This window comes from Pygocentrus nattereri, chromosome 5 (genome assembly GCF_015220715.1).
Source record: "Pygocentrus nattereri isolate fPygNat1 chromosome 5, fPygNat1.pri, whole genome shotgun sequence".
Classification (NCBI taxonomy): Eukaryota; Metazoa; Chordata; class Actinopteri; order Characiformes; family Serrasalmidae; genus Pygocentrus; species Pygocentrus nattereri.
Window position 1 is genome coordinate 4,174,379 of NC_051215.1, and position 20,928 is coordinate 4,195,306.

The 20,928-nt window shown below is 39.8% G+C and overlaps 1 protein-coding gene across 9 annotated transcripts in view; it reads right to left on the reverse strand.

The window, feature by feature from the left end:
* The window catches only part of syne2b (spectrin repeat containing, nuclear envelope 2b), a 218,823-nt gene that overhangs the window by 92,066 nt on the left and 105,829 nt on the right, over nucleotides 1-20,928 (reverse strand). For 8 of the 9 annotated variants that reach the window (XM_037538458.1, XM_037538459.1, XM_037538460.1 and 5 more), the window contains 6 exons: nucleotides 20,291-20,395; nucleotides 18,938-19,090; nucleotides 17,037-17,138; nucleotides 15,807-15,965; nucleotides 11,094-11,156; nucleotides 8,334-8,423 (listed from right to left, as the gene is read on the reverse strand). In XM_037538458.1, coding sequence (XP_037394355.1) covers nucleotides 8,334-8,423; nucleotides 11,094-11,156; nucleotides 15,807-15,965; nucleotides 17,037-17,138; nucleotides 18,938-19,090; nucleotides 20,291-20,395 — 672 coding nt within the window. The remainder of the gene's footprint in view (nucleotides 1-8,333; nucleotides 8,424-11,093; nucleotides 11,157-15,806; nucleotides 15,966-17,036; nucleotides 17,139-18,937; nucleotides 19,091-20,290; nucleotides 20,396-20,928) is intronic. The other variant, XM_037538456.1, reaches the window with a different exon arrangement.

The window sequence follows — 20,928 nt, forward strand, 5'->3', positions numbered from 1 at the left end:
CTGTCTTGTAGCTCCACCTAGCTGGTGTTAGAGACTGTAGCTCATTTATTGATGTGGTTAATGTGAGCCATCCTCCAACTCATCAGCGGTTGTTTTCTGACCACAGAGCTGCTCTTGCTTGGATACTTTGGGGGACTGATCCAGTCTCAACCAAGCAGCGACACTGACGTGTGCAAAAACTCCAGCAACACCACTGTGTCTGATAAACAGTACTTTCATCTTTAGAGAGAGGAGACAATCAAACTTCAGATCTGAGACAATACATGGTAGGACTGACCACCCCAGTGTCCAGACCTCAGCATCACTGAACGCATTTGGGATTAGTCGGATTGTGAAAAACAGAAAATGCACCAAACTTCTAAGACTGGACCGTGAAGGTGTGTCTGCAGATTTCTTTGAGAAACGGAAAGTGATGGATAGAAGCCATAATAAAGGTAAAGACTGAACACACTTTACGGAAAATATATCATATGTACAGTTGTATATTATAGCTGTTGAAGTTTCTGTGTAAAGTTCTGTTTAATGTATGTTTTCTAATTCTTTCCTGACGCTAAAAACAAATAGCTTGTATTTAACGGCTGCTCATTTAAGTAAATGAAGGGTGATCTCTGATCTTTGCACAGTACTGTTTGTAGTGGACCTATAAAATGTAGATGTAGTAGTTTCTAACCAACAGCCAGTGAGTGGAAGTACAAGGCAGGTGTTTCCAATAAAGTGGCCAGTGAGTGGAAGTACAAGGCAGGTGTTTCCAATAAAGTGGCCAGTGAGTGGAAGTACAAGGCAGGTGTTTCCAATAAAGTGGCCAGTGAGTGGAAGTACAAGGCAGGTGTTTCCAATAAAGTGGCCAGTGAGTGGAAGTACAAGGCAGGTGTGTCCAATAAAGTGGCCAGTGAGTGGAAGTACAAGGCAGGTGTTTCCAATAAAGTGGCCAGTGAGTGGAAGTACAAGGCAGATGTTTCCAATAAAGTGGCCAGTGAGTGGAAGTACAAGGCAGGTGTGTCCAATAAAGTGGCCAGTGAGTGGAAGTACAAGGCAGGGGTTTCCAATAAAGTGGCCAGTGAGTGGAAGTACAAGGCAGGGGTTTCCAATAAAGTGGCCAGTGAGTGCAAGTACAAGGCAGGTGTTTCCAATAAAGTGGCCAGTGAGTGGAAGTACATGGTAAGTGTTTCCAATAAAGTGGCCAGTTAGTCAAAACAAAAGCACACTGTAATTTTATATAACAGCAGACAAATTATGTGAAAAGTGCAGATTCTCAATTTTCAACCCTATACCACATTCAGAAGAGCAGAACAATGAAACAAACAGAAAAATGGGACTCAAACCAGTCCCAACTGAATGGAAATCAAATGCAAATGTAATTTATTATGTATTTATTATATATTTATCAATTGATACGTCATAATAATGCAATGATTAAACAGAGAAGCAAAATTACACTAATAATGTTAGAATTTCAATGATTAAAATATAATAATGATTATATCCAAACTTCATGAGGAGAGTTGTTAGAGGAAGTTGGTGTTAGGGCCCGACCGATATATCATTCACTAAAGTGTCCCAAAGACTTATCAGTGCAAGTCCTTGTTTATTAAACACGGATATTATTATCACAATGCTTATATAACCAGACTTCTCTAGTAAGAAAAGCATGGGTTGTTTACCTTATCATAGCTACAGTATTTATATTGTTTACAATTAAATTCTGCTGTTTATAACAGCTTAAGAAACATGTTTATTGAGATATGAGGAATTCCACTGATTTTGCAAACATTTCTGCATAATTTATTTGTAGAGTTAAATTAAACAATCATCGAATTGAGTAAACAGAGAGATTCAGAGTGGTTCGGTGTGAAATGGTTCAGATGTCTTTACAGTGGTGGTGATGGGAACCAGGGGTCACCATGGCTACAACACAGATATAGACATTTTATTTACTATCCTGAACCACCAGTGAACCCACACGAGTCTTCTGAGCTTTATATGGAATGATGATGGTAAAATAGTGAAAAGTCTGAGAAAAAAAAAGCTTTTCTTTGGGGACTATTCTGCCTTGGAAAACCCTGCAGGTGTCCCTCCACCATGAATGTGTTTTAGGGCAAAGCTTCCTCAAGCCAAGTCATAAAACAATGTCTTGTAACCGATTTGTGTAAAAAAAACTTTCTGTGCTGGAGATTTTAGTGACATTAAACGTTTTAGACGTCTGGTTCCAATTCTGACTCAGTAAGTTTCTTTAAAATCGATCGTTTCACGTCAAACCACTCGGAATGATGAAAAATCTGTGGACTTGACAAACAACCCAGTCAGTAAAGCGTTGTTTACTTCTTTGGCCACATGAGTCTGCTTAGTTTTAAACTACAGTACATGGTCCAAACTATCTGGACACGTAACCTCCACACCTACATCAGCTTGTTGAAACTAGCATTCCAAAACCTTGGGCATTGATATGGAATTGCCTGCCTTTGCGGCTATAACAGTCTCCACTCTTCTGGGAAGGCTTTCCACAAGATGGACTTTGCAGTTCATCCCAAAGGTGATCAGCAGGGTTGAGGCCAGGGCTCTGGGCAGGCTATTGCAGTTCCTCCACGCCAAATGTATCAAAGCATGTCTTTATGAAGCTGCTTTGTGCACAGGTGATCAGTCATGCTGGAACAAGAAAAACTCAAAACTACTGACACAAAGCTGGAAGGATGAAATTGTCTAAAATGTCTTTGCATTCTATAGCATTAACATCACCCCTCACTGGAACTAAAGGACCCAAACCCTGAAAAACAGCCCCAACCCATTATCCCTCCTCCACCAAACTTTACTGTTGGCACTGTGCATTCCGGTAGGTAACATTCTCCTGGCATCCACCAAACCCAGATTCATCCCTCAGACTGCTGAATAGTGAATACTGATCCATCGCTCCAGAGAACACTTTCAGCAGAATCCAGTGGTGGCTGGTTTCACACCACTCCCACTGACACTTGGCATTGTGCATAGCAACCACAGGCTTGCATGCATCTGCTCAGCCATGGAAACCCAGTTCTTGAAGTTCCCAGTGCACAGTTTTTGTGCTCATGTTGATTTCAGAGGCAGCTTGGAACTCTGTAGTGAATGATGCAACAGAGGATAGACCATCTTTATGCACTACATGCTTCAGCTCTCAGTGGCCCCTCTCTGTACGTTTGCATAGTCTACTGCTTAGTAGCTGAGCTGTTGTTGCGCCGAGATCCATTTCACAATAATAGCACTCACAGTTGGCTGGGGCAGATCTAGCAGGTCAGAAATTTCACAAACTGACATCCTTTGACAGTGCCATGAGCTCTTCATTACAACCCATTCTAATACCAATGTTAGCGATGGTTATGGCAAAAACACCTGAACTCAATGATTAGGAGATGTGTCCACATACCTTTGGACACATAGTGTATATTTGCTAATGTTATCAGTTATTCAATATTTGTAGCTCTTTAAAATCAGTATTGATGAAAAACCTATCATATCGGTCGGACCCTAGGTGACAGGGAGAACTGGGGTCAGTGCACACAGTGAGGTTTGGAAGTCAAGGCACTTTTAACATGTATGTTTGTGAGCTTACCAGGGCTTCAGACAGCGTCCACTCAGGACAGAGCAAATGCAGCCTGAGAATGTATTAATACACATGAGGACTGCAGTTCTATAGAAAGGGCTGGTGAATGTCTTCATAGTGGTCAGATGGTCAGTAGTATTTGGCTTTATAGTGGTCAAATGGTCAGTAGAATCCGTCCTTATAGTGGTCAGATTGTCAGAAGTATCTGTCTTTATAGTGGCCAGATTGTCAGTAGCATCTGTCTTTGTGGTGGTCAGATTATCAGTAGTATTTGCCTTTATAGTGGTCAAATTGTCAGTAACATCTGTCTTTATAGTGGTCAGATTAGCAATGGCATCTGTCTTTATAATGGCCAGACTGTTAGTAATATTTGGCTTTGTAGTGGTCAGATTATCAGTAGCATCTGTCTTTATAGTGGTCAGATTGTCAGTAGTATCTGTCTTTCTAATGGTCAGATCATCAGTAGTATGAGACTTTCTAGTGGTCAGATTGTCAGAAGTATCTGTCTTTATAGTGGCCAGATTGTCAGTAGCATCTCTCTTTATAGTGGTCAGATTATCAGTAGCATCTGTCTTTATAGTGGTCAGATTGTCAGTAGTATCTGTCTTTCTAATGGTCAGATCATCAGTAGTATGAGACTTTCTAGTGGTCAGATTGTCAGAAGTATCTGTCTTTATAGTGGCCAGATTGTCAGTAGCATCTCTCTTTATAGTGGTCAGATTATCAGTAGCATCTGTCTTTATAGTGGTCAGATTGTCAGTAGTATCTGTCTATCTAATGGTCAGATCATCAGTAGTATGAGACTTTCTAGTGGTCAGATTGTCAGAAGTATCTGTCTTTATAGTGGCCAGATTGTCAGTAGCATCTCTCTTTATAGTGGTCAGATTATCAGTAGCATCTGTCTTTATAGTGGTCAGATTGTCAGTAGTATCTGTCTTTCTAATGGTCAGATCATCAGTAGTATGAGACTTTCTAGTGGTCAGATTGTCAGAAGTATCTGTCTTTATAGTGGTCAGATTGTCAGTAGCATCTCTCTTTATAGTGGTCAGATTATCAGTAGCATCTGTCTTTATAGTGGTCAGATTGTCAGTAGTATCTGTCTTTCTAATGGTCAGATCATCAGTAGTATGAGACTTTCTAGTGGTCAGATTGTCAGAAGTATCTGTCTTTATAGTGGCCAGATTGTCAGTAGCATCTCTCTTTATAGTGGTCAGATTATCAGTAGCATCTGTCTTTATAGTGGTCAGATTGTCAGTAGTATCTGTCTATCTAATGGTCAGATCATCAGTAGTATGAGACTTTCTAGTGGTCAGATTGTCAGAAGTATCTGTCTTTATAGTGGCCAGATTGTCAGTAGCATCTCTCTTTATAGTGGTCAGATTATCAGTAGCATCTGTCTTTATAGTGGTCAGATTGTCAGTAGTATCTGTCTTTCTAATGGTCAGATCATCAGTAGTATGAGACTTTCTAGTGGTCAGATTGTCAGAAGTATCTGTCTTTATAGTGGCCAGATTGTCAGTAGCATCTCTCTTTATAGTGGTCAGATTATCAGTAGCATCTGTCTTTATAGTGGTCAGATTGTCAGTAGTATCTGTCTATCTAATGGTCAGATCATCAGTAGTATGAGACTTTCTAGTGGTCAGATTGTCAGAAGTATCTGTCTTTATAGTGGCCAGATTGTCAGTAGCATCTCTCTTTATAGTGGTCAGATTATCAGTAGCATCTGTCTTTATAGTGGTCAGATTGTCAGTAGTATCTGTCTTTCTAATGGTCAGATCATCAGTAGTATGAGACTTTCTAGTGGTCAGATTGTCAGAAGTATCTGTCTTTATAGTGGTCAGATTGTCAGTAGCATCTCTCTTTATAGTGGTCAGATTATCAGTAGCATCTGTCTTTATAGTGGTCAGATTGTCAGTAGTATCTGTCTTTCTAATGGTCAGATCATCAGTAGTATGAGACTTTCTAGTGGTCAGATTGTCAGAAGTATCTGTCTTTATAGTGGCCAGATTGTCAGTAGCATCTCTCTTTATAGTGGTCAGATTATCAGTAGCATCTGTCTTTATAGTGGTCAGATTGTCAGTAGTATCTGTCTTTCTAATGGTCAGATCATCAGTAGTATGAGACTTTCTAGTGGTCAGATTGTCAGAAGTATCTGTCTTTATAGTGGCCAGATTGTCAGTAGCATCTCTCTTTATAGTGGTCAGATTATCAGTAGCATCTGTCTTTATAGTGGTCAGATTGTCAGTAGTATCTGTCTTTCTAATGGTCAGATCATCAGTAGTATGAGACTTTCTAGTGGTCAGATTGTCAGAAGTATCTGTCTTTATAGTGGCCAGATTGTCAGTAGCATCTCTCTTTATAGTGGTCAGATTATCAGTAGCATCTGTCTTTATAGTGGTCAGATTGTCAGTAGTATCTGTCTTTCTAATGGTCAGATCATCAGTAGTATGAGACTTTCTAGTGGTCAGATTGTCAGAAGTATCTGTCTTTATAGTGGCCAGATTGTCAGTAGCATCTCTCTTTATAGTGGTCAGATTATCAGTAGCATCTGTCTTTATAGTGGTCAGATTGTCAGTAGTATCTGTCTTTCTAATGGTCAGATCATCAGTAGTATGAGACTTTCTAGTGGTCAGATTGTCAGAAGTATCTGTCTTTATAGTGGTCAGATTGTCAGAAGTATCTGTCTTTATAGTGGCCAGATTGTCAGTAGCATCTGTCTTTATAGTGGTCAGATTGTCAATAGCATCTGTCTTTATAATGGTCAGATTATCAGTAGTATCTGTCTTTATAGTGGTCAGATTGTCAGTTGTATATGTTCTTATAGCGGTCAGATTGTCAGTAGCATTTGGCTTTATAGTGGTCAGTTTAACAATGGCATCTGTCTTTGTAGTGGTCAGATTGTCAGTAGTATCTGTCTTTATAGTGGTCAGATTGTCAGAAGTATTTGGCTTTATAGTGGCCAGACTGTTAGTAATATTTGTCTTTGTAGTGGTCAGATTTAAAATAGTGTCTGCCTTTTTTATTGTCAGACTGTCAATAATGTCTGTCTTTACAGTGGTCAGGTATTCAGTAGCCTTAGCAGTGGCCAGCAATGCCCTTTCCCTGCCTGAATGCCACCTCAGCTGCACTGTCCACTCTTTAGTCAGAGGTCATGGCCTTTGGTATGGCCCCTATTTCTTAAGGTTATTGTGTCTGATGTTTTCTGTCCGATTCGCTCCTGACACACAGAAAAAGAGAGAGAGACGGCGGAGTGGATCACTTCTGTGGGTTTATTTTCCTTGTTGCTTTTGTTTTCTCTCTTATTCCTCTTTTTTTCCCAAACAACAACAAAAAAAGAAAAGAAAGATGATCGCAAAGTTGACAAAATGACGCAAAGAGAAAAGAAGAAGGAACGGAGGGCATGCACAGGACTAAATCAATCAGTGCATTTACATGGAAAAAGAAAAACACGTAAAAAGCACAAAGATAAACGGAATTGTTCCACGTTGGGATTCATGAGCGGGCAAAACCTTGTACTGCTGTAATTTTCCACCCGTGACAGAGAAGTAGTCATGTTAACAAAATCAAAATCAGTCTGAATTTGCTCCAGCATGCACTTAGACACTGAGGACCTGGGCCAAGTGAGTGTTGGACAAAATATTACAAAAATTCTCACGGATCAAGACACATATATAAAACACTGGAACAGAAATGACCATCGTTACGTCACAGTTTTAATACAATGCAAATCAACACTGCTTTACATAGTGAAACACATGCTATAAAAGCATTTAGAATGGCACTGACGCTGTAGTTTTGTATTTAGTAGACAAAAGATATCATGCGATTACATTAGTGAAAAATTACACTTGCAGATTTTCCCCGCTTGGAAAAACAAGCAATGGGTCATTTTTTCTCGAGACCTGAAAAAGTGCCTGATTCCAGCACTGAAACAAGGCACTTTGACCTATTTATGCAAGGTAAAGGCTGATATTATGATACATATGTTATATGTATATTATATAATTACATATTATATATTGTAATTTATGTGCTTACACTGTAACTATAATATATAATAAATAATATGCATGAGTCAGAATTTGTGACTATTTGAATGTTAATATTGTAAACATCAATTATTAATAGTAAGTTGTGAATTTTATTATATAATTTAACTGTATATTGAATGTAGTCTTTGAAACAGTCATATCCATTTTTCCATGGCAGGGGGCATTTTTTACACAATGTCTTACAAATTTGAATTTCCTAAAGTGCTTGAAATATTCAATTATCTCAGACCTCACCACTCCATAGCCAATAACAGGCTGAGGAAAGGTCTACAGAATATTACAAATCTGCTTAATGTTAAGGCACATTGAAGCTGCAAACGATGCCCAGTAGAGAAGTAATTGACCGATACGTAAACAATGGAGAAGAAAAGCTTAGGTCAGTCGTAGTGAAACCTGATGCTCTGTTGGGAGCTTGTGGATTTCAAGGCATGGTCAGTAACTCTCTCAGTCACAGCTCTCCGCTGGAAGGGTTCACTCCATACCCAAGCCTTCGCTTCATAGCAGTTTGGAGCACAACAACCATGTAAATGCACTGACTGGAGGATTCTAGTGCTAGAAAGTTCTAGAAGTTCTAGGAGCGGAGTTCTAGAAGAGTCGCTTTAAGACCAAGAGGTTCCGTCAAGAGAGCTCTAGATCTAGGAGACCACGCACTTCTGCTGGCCTCTGGAGGGAGACTTGGAGAGTTCTCTAACGAATGGGGTTTTGGTTACCAGCTCTTTGGGAGGAGACTGCGTTCGCACGGTCGCCGTTGGTTCGGGTCCAGCCTCCTGCGCACTTGCGTCCGGGGCAGGTTCTACATCCTAGAGACATGAAAAGCAGCACGTAAAAGTAACAGATAAAAGTGGTTCAGCATCACAACCTCAATGATATTCAAGCTGAATTAGGTGTATGAGATTAATTGGCTCAGGACAAGTTGTCTGCATACTTTTTAGATATTCCCACAAACTGGAATTGGATATTCATGTCAATCTTACACCACTGGACACAGTCAATAACAATAACAACACACCTCACAGTCATTATCAAGTGTTGCTGTTCTATTAGCATGAAGTAGACTGGAACAGGACTACTGGCTCAGGGTCCAGCCAATTAAAGCAAACCATTTATTCCACAATTAATACCGTCTGACTTTAAAACTACACGCTGCAGATTCATACTGGATTAAAATCACTCCACAATTATTACCGTCAGACTGTAAAACTACACACTGCAGATTCATACTGGATTAAAATCACTCCACAATTATTACAGTCAGACTGTAAAACTACACACTGCAGATTCATACTGGATTAAAATCACTCCACAATTATTACCGTCAGACCGTAAAACTACACACACTGCAGATTCATACTGGATTAAAATCACTCCACAATTATTACCGTCAGACCGTAAAACTACACACACTGCAGATTCATACTGGATTAAAATCACTCCAAAATTATTACAGTCAGACTGTAAAACTACACACTGCAGATTCATACTGGATTAAAATCACTCCACAATTATTACAGTCAGACTGTAAAACTACACACTGCAGATTCATACTGGATTAAAATCACTCCACAATTATTACCGTCTGACTGTAAAACTACACACTGCAGATTCATACTGGATTAAAATCACTCCACAATTATTACAGTCAGACTGTAAAACTACACGCGCTGCAGATTCATACTGGATTAAAATCACTCCACAATTATTACCGTCAGACTGTAAAACTACACACACTGCAGATTCATACTGGATTAAAATCACTCCACAATTATTACAGTCAGACTGTAAAACTACGCACTGCAGATTCATACTGGATTAAAATCACTCCACAATTATTACAGTCAGACTGTAAAACTACACGCTGCAGATTCATACTGGATTAAAATCACTCCACAATTATTACCGTCAGACTGTAAAACTACACACACTGCAGATTCATACTGGATTAAAATCACTCCACATTTATTACAGTCAGACTGTAAAACTACACGCTGCAGATTCATACTGGATTAAAATCCCTCCACAATTATTACCATCAGACTGTAAAACTACACACACTGCAGATTCATACTGGATTAAAATCACTCCACAATTATTACCATCAGACTGTAAAACTACACACTGCAGATTCATACTGGATTAAAATCACTCCACAATTATTACAGTCAGACTGTAAAACTACACGCTGCAGATTCATACTGGATTAAAATCACTCCACAATTATTATAGTCAGACTGTTAAACTACACACTGCATATTCATACTGGATTAAAATCACTCCACAATTATTACAGTCAGACTGTAAAACTACACACTGCAGATTCATACTGGATTAAAATCACTCCACAATTATTACAGTCAGACTGTAAAACTACACACTGCAGATTCATACTGGATTAAAATCACTCCACAATTATTACAGTCAGACTGTAAAACTACACACTGCAGATTCATACTGGATTAAAATCACTCCACAATTATTACAGTCAGACTGTAAAACTACACACGCTGCAGATTCATACTGGATTAAAATCACTCCACAATTATTACAGTCAGACTGTAAAACTACACACTGCAGATTCATACTGGATTAAAATCACTCCACAATTATTACAGTCAGACTGTAAAACTACACACTGCAGATTCATACTGGATTAAAATCACTCCACAATTATTACCGTCAGACCGTAAAACTACACACACTGCAGATTCATACTGGATTAAAATCACTCCACAATTATTACCGTCAGACCGTAAAACTACACACACTGCAGATTCATACTGGATTAAAATCACTCCAAAATTATTACAGTCAGACTGTAAAACTACACACTGCAGATTCATACTGGATTAAAATCACTCCACAATTATTACAGTCAGACTGTAAAACTACACACTGCAGATTCATACTGGATTAAAATCACTCCACAATTATTACCGTCTGACTGTAAAACTACACACTGCAGATTCATACTGGATTAAAATCACTCCACAATTATTACAGTCAGACTGTAAAACTACACGCGCTGCAGATTCATACTGGATTAAAATCACTCCACAATTATTACCGTCAGATTGTAAAACTACACGCGCTGCAGATTCATACTGGATTAAAATCACTCCACAATTATTACAGTCAGACCGTAAAACTACACGCTGCAGATTCATACTGGATTAAAATCACTCCACAATTATTACAGTCAGACCGTAAAACTACACGCTGCAGATTCATACTGGATTAAAATCCAATATCTTCTCTATTTAGCCATCACTTTTATTGACCTGTCTATACTCCACACGAAAATGCAATCATTACTATTGTGAAGTTGGACAAACTTTACAAAATATTTTCTTTCCAAAAATTCCTTTCAACCAAATCAGAAGCTGAAAGTGTCAGACTACACTAATTATTGTCAAGCGTGAACAATCGCACTGTTAGGACAAAACTAAGCATTCATATGCAGCTTTTTGAGTTACCTTGGCATCTGTTACCATTCTGTCCTGCTCTGTAGACTCAGTAGGTCCTCCACTGTCTGCGTCCTACACAGTAAGACATATGAGTCCGTGTGAAGCTCCACTCACGTACACACTTACAGTTCTAGTGAAAGGTTGGACATGCATGCTTAAACGTATGACCCTCCTCTTAAATCTTAAAGAGATTTTTATTTAAAAAGCTTTTGCTTAACTGCTTGAAAGGTTAACTTAGAAAAGTTAATGCCTATAAATGCTGTATTTCCAAGATGAAATCTGCAAATCTAAAATTTTTCAAATCTAAAATGATTTTCTTATTTTTCCCCAAGAAGTAGTTTTCAGTAGGCATCCATCGCTCAGCATATGCAGAGCTTTAGCTGGATCTTCACAAAGCTGCGTGAAACAATGCTGAGAATATAAAACTTGATCAGGGTGGGTGGGGCTACTTTGAATCATTTAAAGTACAACCTAGTTTGGATTTGTTGTTGAAAATTGTTGACCCTTTGACTGGGTCTGTAGGTGGAACTGACTGGGCGAGTGGGGCTATAATTGTCACTGGGCCATGAAAGTGCTTGTAAATGTTTATGAGGTTTATTTGCGTGTGCAGCTTGAAGCCCTTGCTCCAGTTCTCAACTGCTCTCTCACCACAGCTGAGAGAAAAACGAGCAGCTCTACCACAGAAATGTGTGACTACAGCGCCATCTAGAGGTGTGGAAGAGAAAGCATGCAGACAAGTCAACTAGTCCACGTTTTGAAATATGTTCAGCAAAATTTAAGTCAATTTAATTGTTTGTCAACATTTTTTAAAAAAGTTTCATAAAATGTCATATTTCATTAGGTTGGCTTGACAAAGGAAACAAAATGTTCCTCGTTTTATTGCTCTACTCTTTAATTGTAACTTTTTCTGATGAAACAATGAAACTTTGCAGGATTGTTGAAAAGAATTGTGGAATGTTGAGAAAAAAAAATCAAACCTAACTTCCACAAATGATGTAAAGAACATCTCTCACTGACATTACATAGAGTCTCGTATGTACACACCTTAGCAACCACCTGTGATATGCAATGGACTAGCAACACTTTAGCTAGCAAATGGGATACCAAAACAATCGCCTGGCAACAGCTTAGCAACCACATGGGATACCATAGCAATGGCCTAGTAACACCTTAGCAACCAAATGGGATATCATAGCAATGGTCAAGCAACACCTTAGCAACCACCTGGGATACCATAGCAATCACCTAGCAACACCTAAGCAACCACATAGAATACCACTGCAATGGCCTAGTAACACCTTAGCAACCAAATGGGATAACATAGAAATGGTCAAGCAACACCTTAGCAACCGTCTGGGATACCATAGCAATCACCTAGCAACACCTTAGCAACCACCTAGGATACCACTGCAATGGCCTAGTAACACCTTAGCAACCAAATGGGATAACATAGCAATGGTCAAGCAACACCTTAGCAACCACCTAGGATACCACTGCAATGGCCTAGTAACACCTTAGCAACGACCTGGGATACCACTGCAATGGCCTAGTAACACCTTAGCAACAACCTGGGATACCACTGCAATGACCTAGTAACACATTAGCAACTAAATGGGATAACATAGCAATGATATAGTTATGATGCCACTACCACAAACACATTCCCATTCAGCCACTGAGCCAACAGCAGTTTAGGACCACCCATTCACACTGAAGTCATAAGGAGTGTTGTTACTGTACATCTCAGTCTGATATCTTGCTTTTTGAAGAAGACAAAATACCAGACAGCCAATCAGAAAGGAAGTTATTTACATATGTCATAAAGGTCTGGTAACAAAAAAAGACCTAATCTAAACATCAAAGAGGGGATGAAAAGGCAAAGGTAAAACCAAATTAAATTACGACATAAAAAAAATCGGAATCAGAATTCAGAACAAATAAGATCGTTATTAGAAACTTGTCAGAGTAGCTACGTTAAAAAGAGAGGCAGAGAAAAGTGACACGAAAAACAGTGCAAGCCATGCTTCTCAAGGCAGAACAGTAGATCAGTGCGCTGAAAGGAAAAATGGTGATGATATCAGATCCAGGACAGAGCGGAGGAGGCGATGAAGAGGGAGGAAGAGGAGGGGGGAGTGCAAAGAAGCAAGAAGTGAAACAAAAAGGAGGGAAGAGCCCCAAAAGAAGTGTTTATGCTGCTGATGTGGTTGTTTCTCTGGTGTGAGAGTGAACGTATCACATTTGAGTTAGCATGTTAGTGTACAAGCTGTGACAGCATGACAACACACAACGTACATCTGAGTTATCACGTCAACATTTCTCTCAAAAACTCCGTGAAAAGTGCGCATTCTGAGAAAACGACAGAAAATGACAGGGCTCGAGCACCACATGGAAGACCATGAAAACAGAAGGATGGTAGACGATGAAGAAAAGAACTCCATGAAGAAGATCAGAAAAAGTGAGAGATGAATGAACGAGAAGAAAAAAAAACAAGAATTCATGATTTTCCCTCTCAGAGCATCCGTTTACCTCCACGGTACAAGTTTCACAGCCTGGAGCGTAAGAAGATATTCCATACTCTTCATCTTCATCTGTTCTAGCATCCACATACTCATCATCATCATCTTCTGCTTCTTCCTCCTCTCTCACATCCACAAATACGTCTGCCTCCTCCTCCTCCTCCTCCTCCTCCTCTTCCTCGGGCCGTGGCTGCTGCTTGGTCATGTTAAACACATGCACACTCATCACTGGACATATTCATTCACATCACAGCAGTTATAAAGCACAGCTGAACACCTCCGAGCTTTTGCTTGCTTAGTTTTGGAATAAATGCACTAAATCTGGCGTTACGTAATAAAGCTGCTAAATAAGGAACACAATGCTGTTGTTGTGTGTTGGACAGAGTGGACAAATCCATAATAATACTTAGATAGATTATTATGATTATAATAAAAAATAGAAGAGGTATGAAAACAAAGCTTTTGTTTAACCGCTTATGCTCCAGGGCATATTTTGGTTCGCCCATCTGAATTTTCATGACCGACTCTTAAGGCGTATTATTATTCAGTAACTGCAGTGAAGTACATGCAAATGTTTTTATTTATGTATTTATTTATTTTTTGTTAAACTGAACAGAACCTGTGTTTTATGATCATAAACATGTCATTATACACTTACAATTTACTGCTGAAAGCCAAAAATCTCTGACGCTCTTTGTGTTATTTTCTAAAAGTGATGTTTCCAGAGCAGATCACTGAAGAGACGCCGCCTGTTTATAGTTTAGAGCCCAGATTTGGGGAAAAACGGGTCGACTTTCAGTAGAAAAACAAACTGAGTTCAGCTTCTTTTATTATAAGGGTTTAAAATGACGTCACCGTCTATTAGACTGGAGAGAAGAGCTACAGCCTCACACGACGCCCAGCTTCTGAATGGAGCTTATGGAATATGAAAGTTATGAAGAACATGACCCAGTGCGGTTTGGAACCACCGGTGGTTTCAAGGTGTTTAAGAGGCTACGACCTCCTCACACATTCCCAAACACTCACACTGTCACGATTGGCTCGTGCTTTTTGCTTTGATCTTCCATGTGCATTTGTTTTGGTCCAGCCCCCTTGTTTAGTGAGTCCACCCCTGATAGTCACCACCTGTTTTCCGCCTGTCCCTCGTTATCCCTGTGTTTTATAAGCCCTGTGTTTGCCCTTTGTTTTGGTTGGTCTTTGTGTTGGTTGTCTGTTTGTTTGATTCTGGTTTGTCATGTCTGCCCCCCGATTAATCCGTGTTGGCTCTATGACCCTGGACTGTCTCGACCCTGATTTTGGATTTGCCCATAATAAACGTTGCTTATCTCTGCATATGCGTCCGCCTCCTTGCTCCCCGTTACACACACACAGCAGGGTTATTTAAACTTTAATTCATTTTTATTGTTATATTCAGTTTCAGTAGTTTCACTAATCATGTGATGGGACTGCATTAATAGTAGTGATGCTTTTAAATTCTTGGACAAAAGTGAAATTAAGGATTGGGTTGAAAACTAGAAAAAAGCTGATGATAAATAAAAACGGTTTTAACTTAGTAGAATTATTACAGTGTGTAACAACAACAACAACAACAACAACAACAGGGAACTGTTGTTCACAAGTGAATTCCACTCCTTTTTAGCTAAAGCTACAGATCGTCATGTCTTTTCTGCTTCTGTTTTCTGAGTATCAAGCCGAACATCATGTTTCCAGATGGTATCAAAACTGGAGTGGAGAAGTTCTTGGGTGCTGTCTTGATACTCGACGTGAACCTTATAAATCTCATGTCTAACGTTATTTGTTAAAAGCGTGACAGTTAGACCTGGTTAGTATTTGCACTGTTTATCTGCTGCTGCTCAAACTGTTTGAATGCATTTGTGCTGACTGGTGCCAGAAAGCAGATGTTAAAACAATCACCATGTCTTATTTTTAGTCTTATAATTCATGAATACTTTTAGTTTAGTTTTATTTTAGTTTACTTTCATTACAATTTTTGTATCCTGGTGAATATTTTTACTATGGCGTAATTCCAAACTGAAATTTTCTTCACAAAAAGTGAAAACACATTCTGAAACACATCACCATCTTCTGGCTACTGGATATCAGATTAAATCAGATAAAACCACTGATTCAGTTTTAGTCACATAATTTGTAATCAGAACTGAATTATGTTTCTTTAGTAATCAAGTGTAAATATGAGTGTAATAACCTGTGAGTGAGTTGCAGTCTGGTCGCTCTTCTCTGTGACCCAGCTGAGCCTCTGCTCTGGACTGGACTCCTCTACGGTCATCAGCACAGCTCCAGATCCACTCAGCACATTGTCCTTCAAGTGCACGATCTTGATCAAGCCTTGGTCTGGACCACCATCCTGAACAAAGATGAACACAAACTGTTCTGTAGCTGTGTGTTTACGGATTAGTGTGGATTTAACACCAAATAAAAAAATGTGTTTTTTTTTGTTTGCGATTTTTAACCAATTTTCTCCACAATTAAGTGATGTCCAATCTGTCTTAAGGCTAGTGCAGCTGTCTAAAGACTACTGCACCTGTCTAAAGACTACTGCAGCTACCTAAAGATTACTGTAGCCATCTAAAGACTAGTGCAGCTGGTAAAACAACAGTACAATGGACTGAAGACTATTGTAGCTGTCTAAAAACTAGTGCAGCACTCTAAAGACCACAGCAGCTGTTGTCTTAAAGACTAAGCCAGCTGTCTAAGAATACTGCAGCTGTCTAAAGACTAGTGCAGCTGTCTAAAGATTACAGCAGCCGTTTAAAGACTACGGTAGCTGTCTAAAGACTACAGCAGCCATTTAAAGACTAGGGTAGCTGTCTAAAGACTACAGCAGCCATTTAAAGACTAGGGTAGCTGTCTAAAGACTACAGCAGCCCACTAAAGACTAGTGCAGCTGTCTAAAGACTACAGCAGCCATTTAAAGACTAGGGTAGCTGTCTAAAGACTACTGCAGCCATTTAAAGACTAGGGTAGCTGTCTAAAGAATACTGCAGCCATTTAAAGACTAGGGTAGCTGTCTAAAGACTACAGCAGCCCACTAAAGACTAGGGTAGCTGTCTAAAGACTACTGCAGCCATTTAAAGACTAGGGTAGCTGTCTAAAGACTACTGCAGCCATTTAAAGACTAGGGTAGCTGTCTAAAGACTACACACCATCTTTCTGGTTTGTAACTAGAATAGCTACACTGTGCTTATATAAGGCCTTTTAAAATATGCCATAGTTATAAACTAATATAGAGATTAGTTATAACTAATTTTTAAACTAATAACCATAGTTTAAAATAATGTGCCTTGGTTATTAACATTGTTTGCCACTAATATTGGTTCCTGCTGACTGTTTCTAATCCTCTCCTGAATGGCAATGACAACATAGCAGTCTAACTGGTGAATTGTGGCTGTTCTCACAGCTGTATGCTCTGCTGTACCTGCACTTCCTCTTCAGCGATGGTTGGGGGGACACTGAGGGTGGGTTTCTCACACACTGCCGCAGGACATTCCACTACGACCACAGTGTGCTCTAGAACAAGCTAACAGGAGAGAATCCTGTGTTAGGTCACTTTATATGTCAAGTATAATGGAGATGGATGTTGCGACAGTTTATCTTCAGACATGGTCAAAAATACATTGCAGAGCTAACAGTGTATCAGAAAACACACGCTCAAGTTTAAAAGAGATTACTTAAAGGAGAATGATTCCATTTTTTACATCATTTCTGCATGATTAATTCATTAAGATGTAATCAAAGGCATTCAGAGCGGTTTGATGTGAAATGCTCTGTTCTATAGAACTTACCGAATCAGACTATCTCACAGTGGTGATGATGGGAAACAGACGTCTCAAGAGTTAAACGCCTCTAAGAGTTCTCTCATAGACAGTTCAGACTTACATTAAATGGTCACGAATATGCTGTCTGATGCTTGAGACATGAGACCGGTGCTATGATATTTTTTAAGAGTGCAAAAGATTTTGGCGTAAAATGCGTTCTCAGGCAAAACGCTTCCCAAAGAAAGCAAATTTCTCAGATTTATCACTGTTCTACTATCATCAACATGTAAACATGTGTGGGTTCAGTCGTGTTTTGGATATTAAATAAAATGTCTATATTTGTGTTGTAAACATGGTGAGCACTGGTTCCTATCACCACCACTGCTTACCTCTCAACGATTTAATTAAGGATAAATTTTAAAAAATCAGTGGAAACTCAGCACCGTTTGAGTCCAGTATGTGATGATTTAGGCATGTAGTTTGCTCAATTCTGATTTGCGGAGTATAATTTTCCATTACTTGTTAGCTACATTAGCCTCGTAGCTCCAAAGCAAAACTAAAGAAGCAGACACCAAATATACACTACTCACAAAACGTTAAGGATGTTTGGCTTTCGGGTGAAATTTCAGGATGAACCTAAAATGCCCTCTATCCTTTACTTATCCTTTACCTTTAATCTGACCTTCTCTAAACTTTTGAATGTCCAACTGTTCAATGTTTCAGTACTTTTTGCACAACTTGCTGTTCTCTAACAAGGAGCTTAACAGCGAGGTGGTGGTGGTGGTGGTGTTACAGTGTGGGCAGGTGTGTCTTGTCAATACAGAACTGCCCTACACTTTGTGAACGGTACAGTGACCCAGTGGCCCAAACTACTGCATAACATCATTAATCCAGTCACTGGGCCTCTGCATGAACAACACAGGCCTCATTTCATCTTCATGGACGACGATGCTCCAGCTCATCGAGGTGGCATCATTAGGGAACGGGTGCTGGAGACCGGGGTAACTCAAATGGAGTGGCCTGCACTTTCTCCAGACCTGAATCCCATAGAAAACCTATGCTCAGCTGAGTCGCCCTGTAGAGGCTTGTACCTCTGTACCCCAGAACCTCAATGACCTGAGGACCGCCCTTCGAGAAGAGTGGGAAGCCACACCTCAGCAGACAACGAGTCGACTTGTGAACAGCATGAGACGTCGTTGTCAAGCTGTAATTGATGCTCAAGGGCGCATGACGAGTTATTGAGACACTGAGATTTCTTGTTGGGGTAACGTTACACCAAACACTGCTGTCCCCATTTATTTCAATTGCTTGAGATGAGGAAATCCCCACTGCATGCTTCTGCTTAAATGCCCTACTTTCATGATATAACATCACTGTAGCGTGAACTATTTACGTTTTCCATACACTTCACCCCGAAAGCCAAATATCCCTAACTTTTTGTGAGTAGTGTATCTTGGCTGATCGACTCCACTCATGGGAGAAAATTTGATTTGATTTTCTATCTTGCAGAAGGATGTGCACCATAAAGATAGAATACAGCCTCCTCTCTGCGTGTGTGTACCTGCTCCAGCTCCAGTAACTGGTTGAGTAATATCTCAGCACTCTTGAATACAGTGAGTGCACTTTCTGCTCCTTCAGGTAAACACAGTCCAGCCTTACAGCTCTGCAGTTCAGCTACTGTACGCTTCATCAGCTCGATCCTGCCTTCAGCAGCCTGAGCGCACACACACACACACACACACACACACACACACACACACACACACACACACACACACACACACACAGACATCCATTTACATTAGAAAGCGCTCAATTCACCTGTGTTGTCTAACTAATCTCATCAACCAGAAACAGATGAATGAAAATGCGCTCACTAAATATGTTGGTAACGTTTTATTTGAAGGGGTCCTTTATCAATGGTAAATAAACTCTTCACAGAATATCAGTAACACAAACAACATGTCAGTGAAGTGGCAGCGGTGAAGCATCTGAATACATTGAAGTAAATATCTAATAGATGTTCTGTTGATACGTTACTGATATTCAGTAAATGTGTTGTTAATATTTTACTTCCATTATGCAAAACCTCACCTTACCAACCTTACCCAACACCTAACCCTCACCCTGGACCTAATCCTGAAACTAACCTTAAATCTCAACCCAGAACCTAATCCTAACCCTCACCCTGGACCTAATCCTAAAACTAACCTTAACCTCAACTCAAAACCTAAACCTAAATCTGGCCCTAATCCTACCTCTCACCCTGGACCTAATCCTAACCCTAACCTTAACCTCAACCCAAAACCTAATCCTAACCCTCACTCTGGACCTAATCCTGACCCTAACCTTAACCTTAACCTCAACTCAAAACCTAAACCTAAATCTGGCCCTAATCCTACCTCTCACCCTGGACCTAATCCTAACCCTAACCTTAGCCCTAATCATAACCCTAACCTTAACCTCAACCCAAAACCTAATCCTACCCCTTACCCTGACCCTAATCCTGAAACTAACCTTAACCTCAACCCAAAACCTAATCCTAACCCTCACTCTGGACCTAATCCTGACCCTAACCTAAACCTTAACCTCAACCCAACACCTTATCCTAACCCTCACCCTGGACCTAATCTTAAAACTAACCTTAACCTCACCCCAAAACCTAATCCTAACCCTCACCCCAAAACCTAATACTAACCATAACCTTGCAAAGTGGCTTGTTTAGGCTTAAAGTCGGCCAAGCATGAATAATGAGAGTAAAATCAAACAGGTTCCTGACCGGCTCCTTAAGAATAAAAACGTGAATGCTGGACACCTCCAGCCTGCTAATGCTATGTTGGTCATTATTGTACATACATATGCTTCTGGCACACTGTGCCCATTCAAACTCACACATATACGCACATAAACACACCTTAAGTTTGTCCTGGCTGATGCCCTCCTTTGAGGTCAGCGCTGATCTGAGGTCAGTAACATCTTTTTCCATGATCTTCAGCTCAGATTCCATGGCATCCACTTCCTGTGGGGTCATTAATGAAACACAGCTTTCCAGCACAGCACATCCAGTGTAGTTTAGGTGCTCCACTGCCTGGCTAACTAATTCATGTAGCTCACTAATGAGCTAACACGTCGTCGCTGTCCCAAGAAAAACCAGTATCTCCACAACAGTACCTTCTCAGGAGAGGACCAAAATCTTCTTTACTTTCAATGTGGGTTGATGGAAAGAGATTTTAGAGTAATTTTAGAGCATTTCTCTCGGTCCAATTTTCACGCAAGGTAAAAGACGTCTGCTGAGCTCGAATGATGCAGAAAATCACAAAACAAACGGAGATACATGCTTTTCATCAGACAGCGACGACATATTCTACGCACTAGCTAAGTAAGCAATATACTCCACTAATTACCAGGCTGATTATTTATTAAAATGCTTGTGAATGATGTAGCGCCGGTTGCATGAGCAACATCAATACAATCAAGACAGATTTTTAACCCTTAAAAGTCACAGTTACAAAGGCTTTGTAATATTAAATTATTTTTTACTGGATCAGTCTT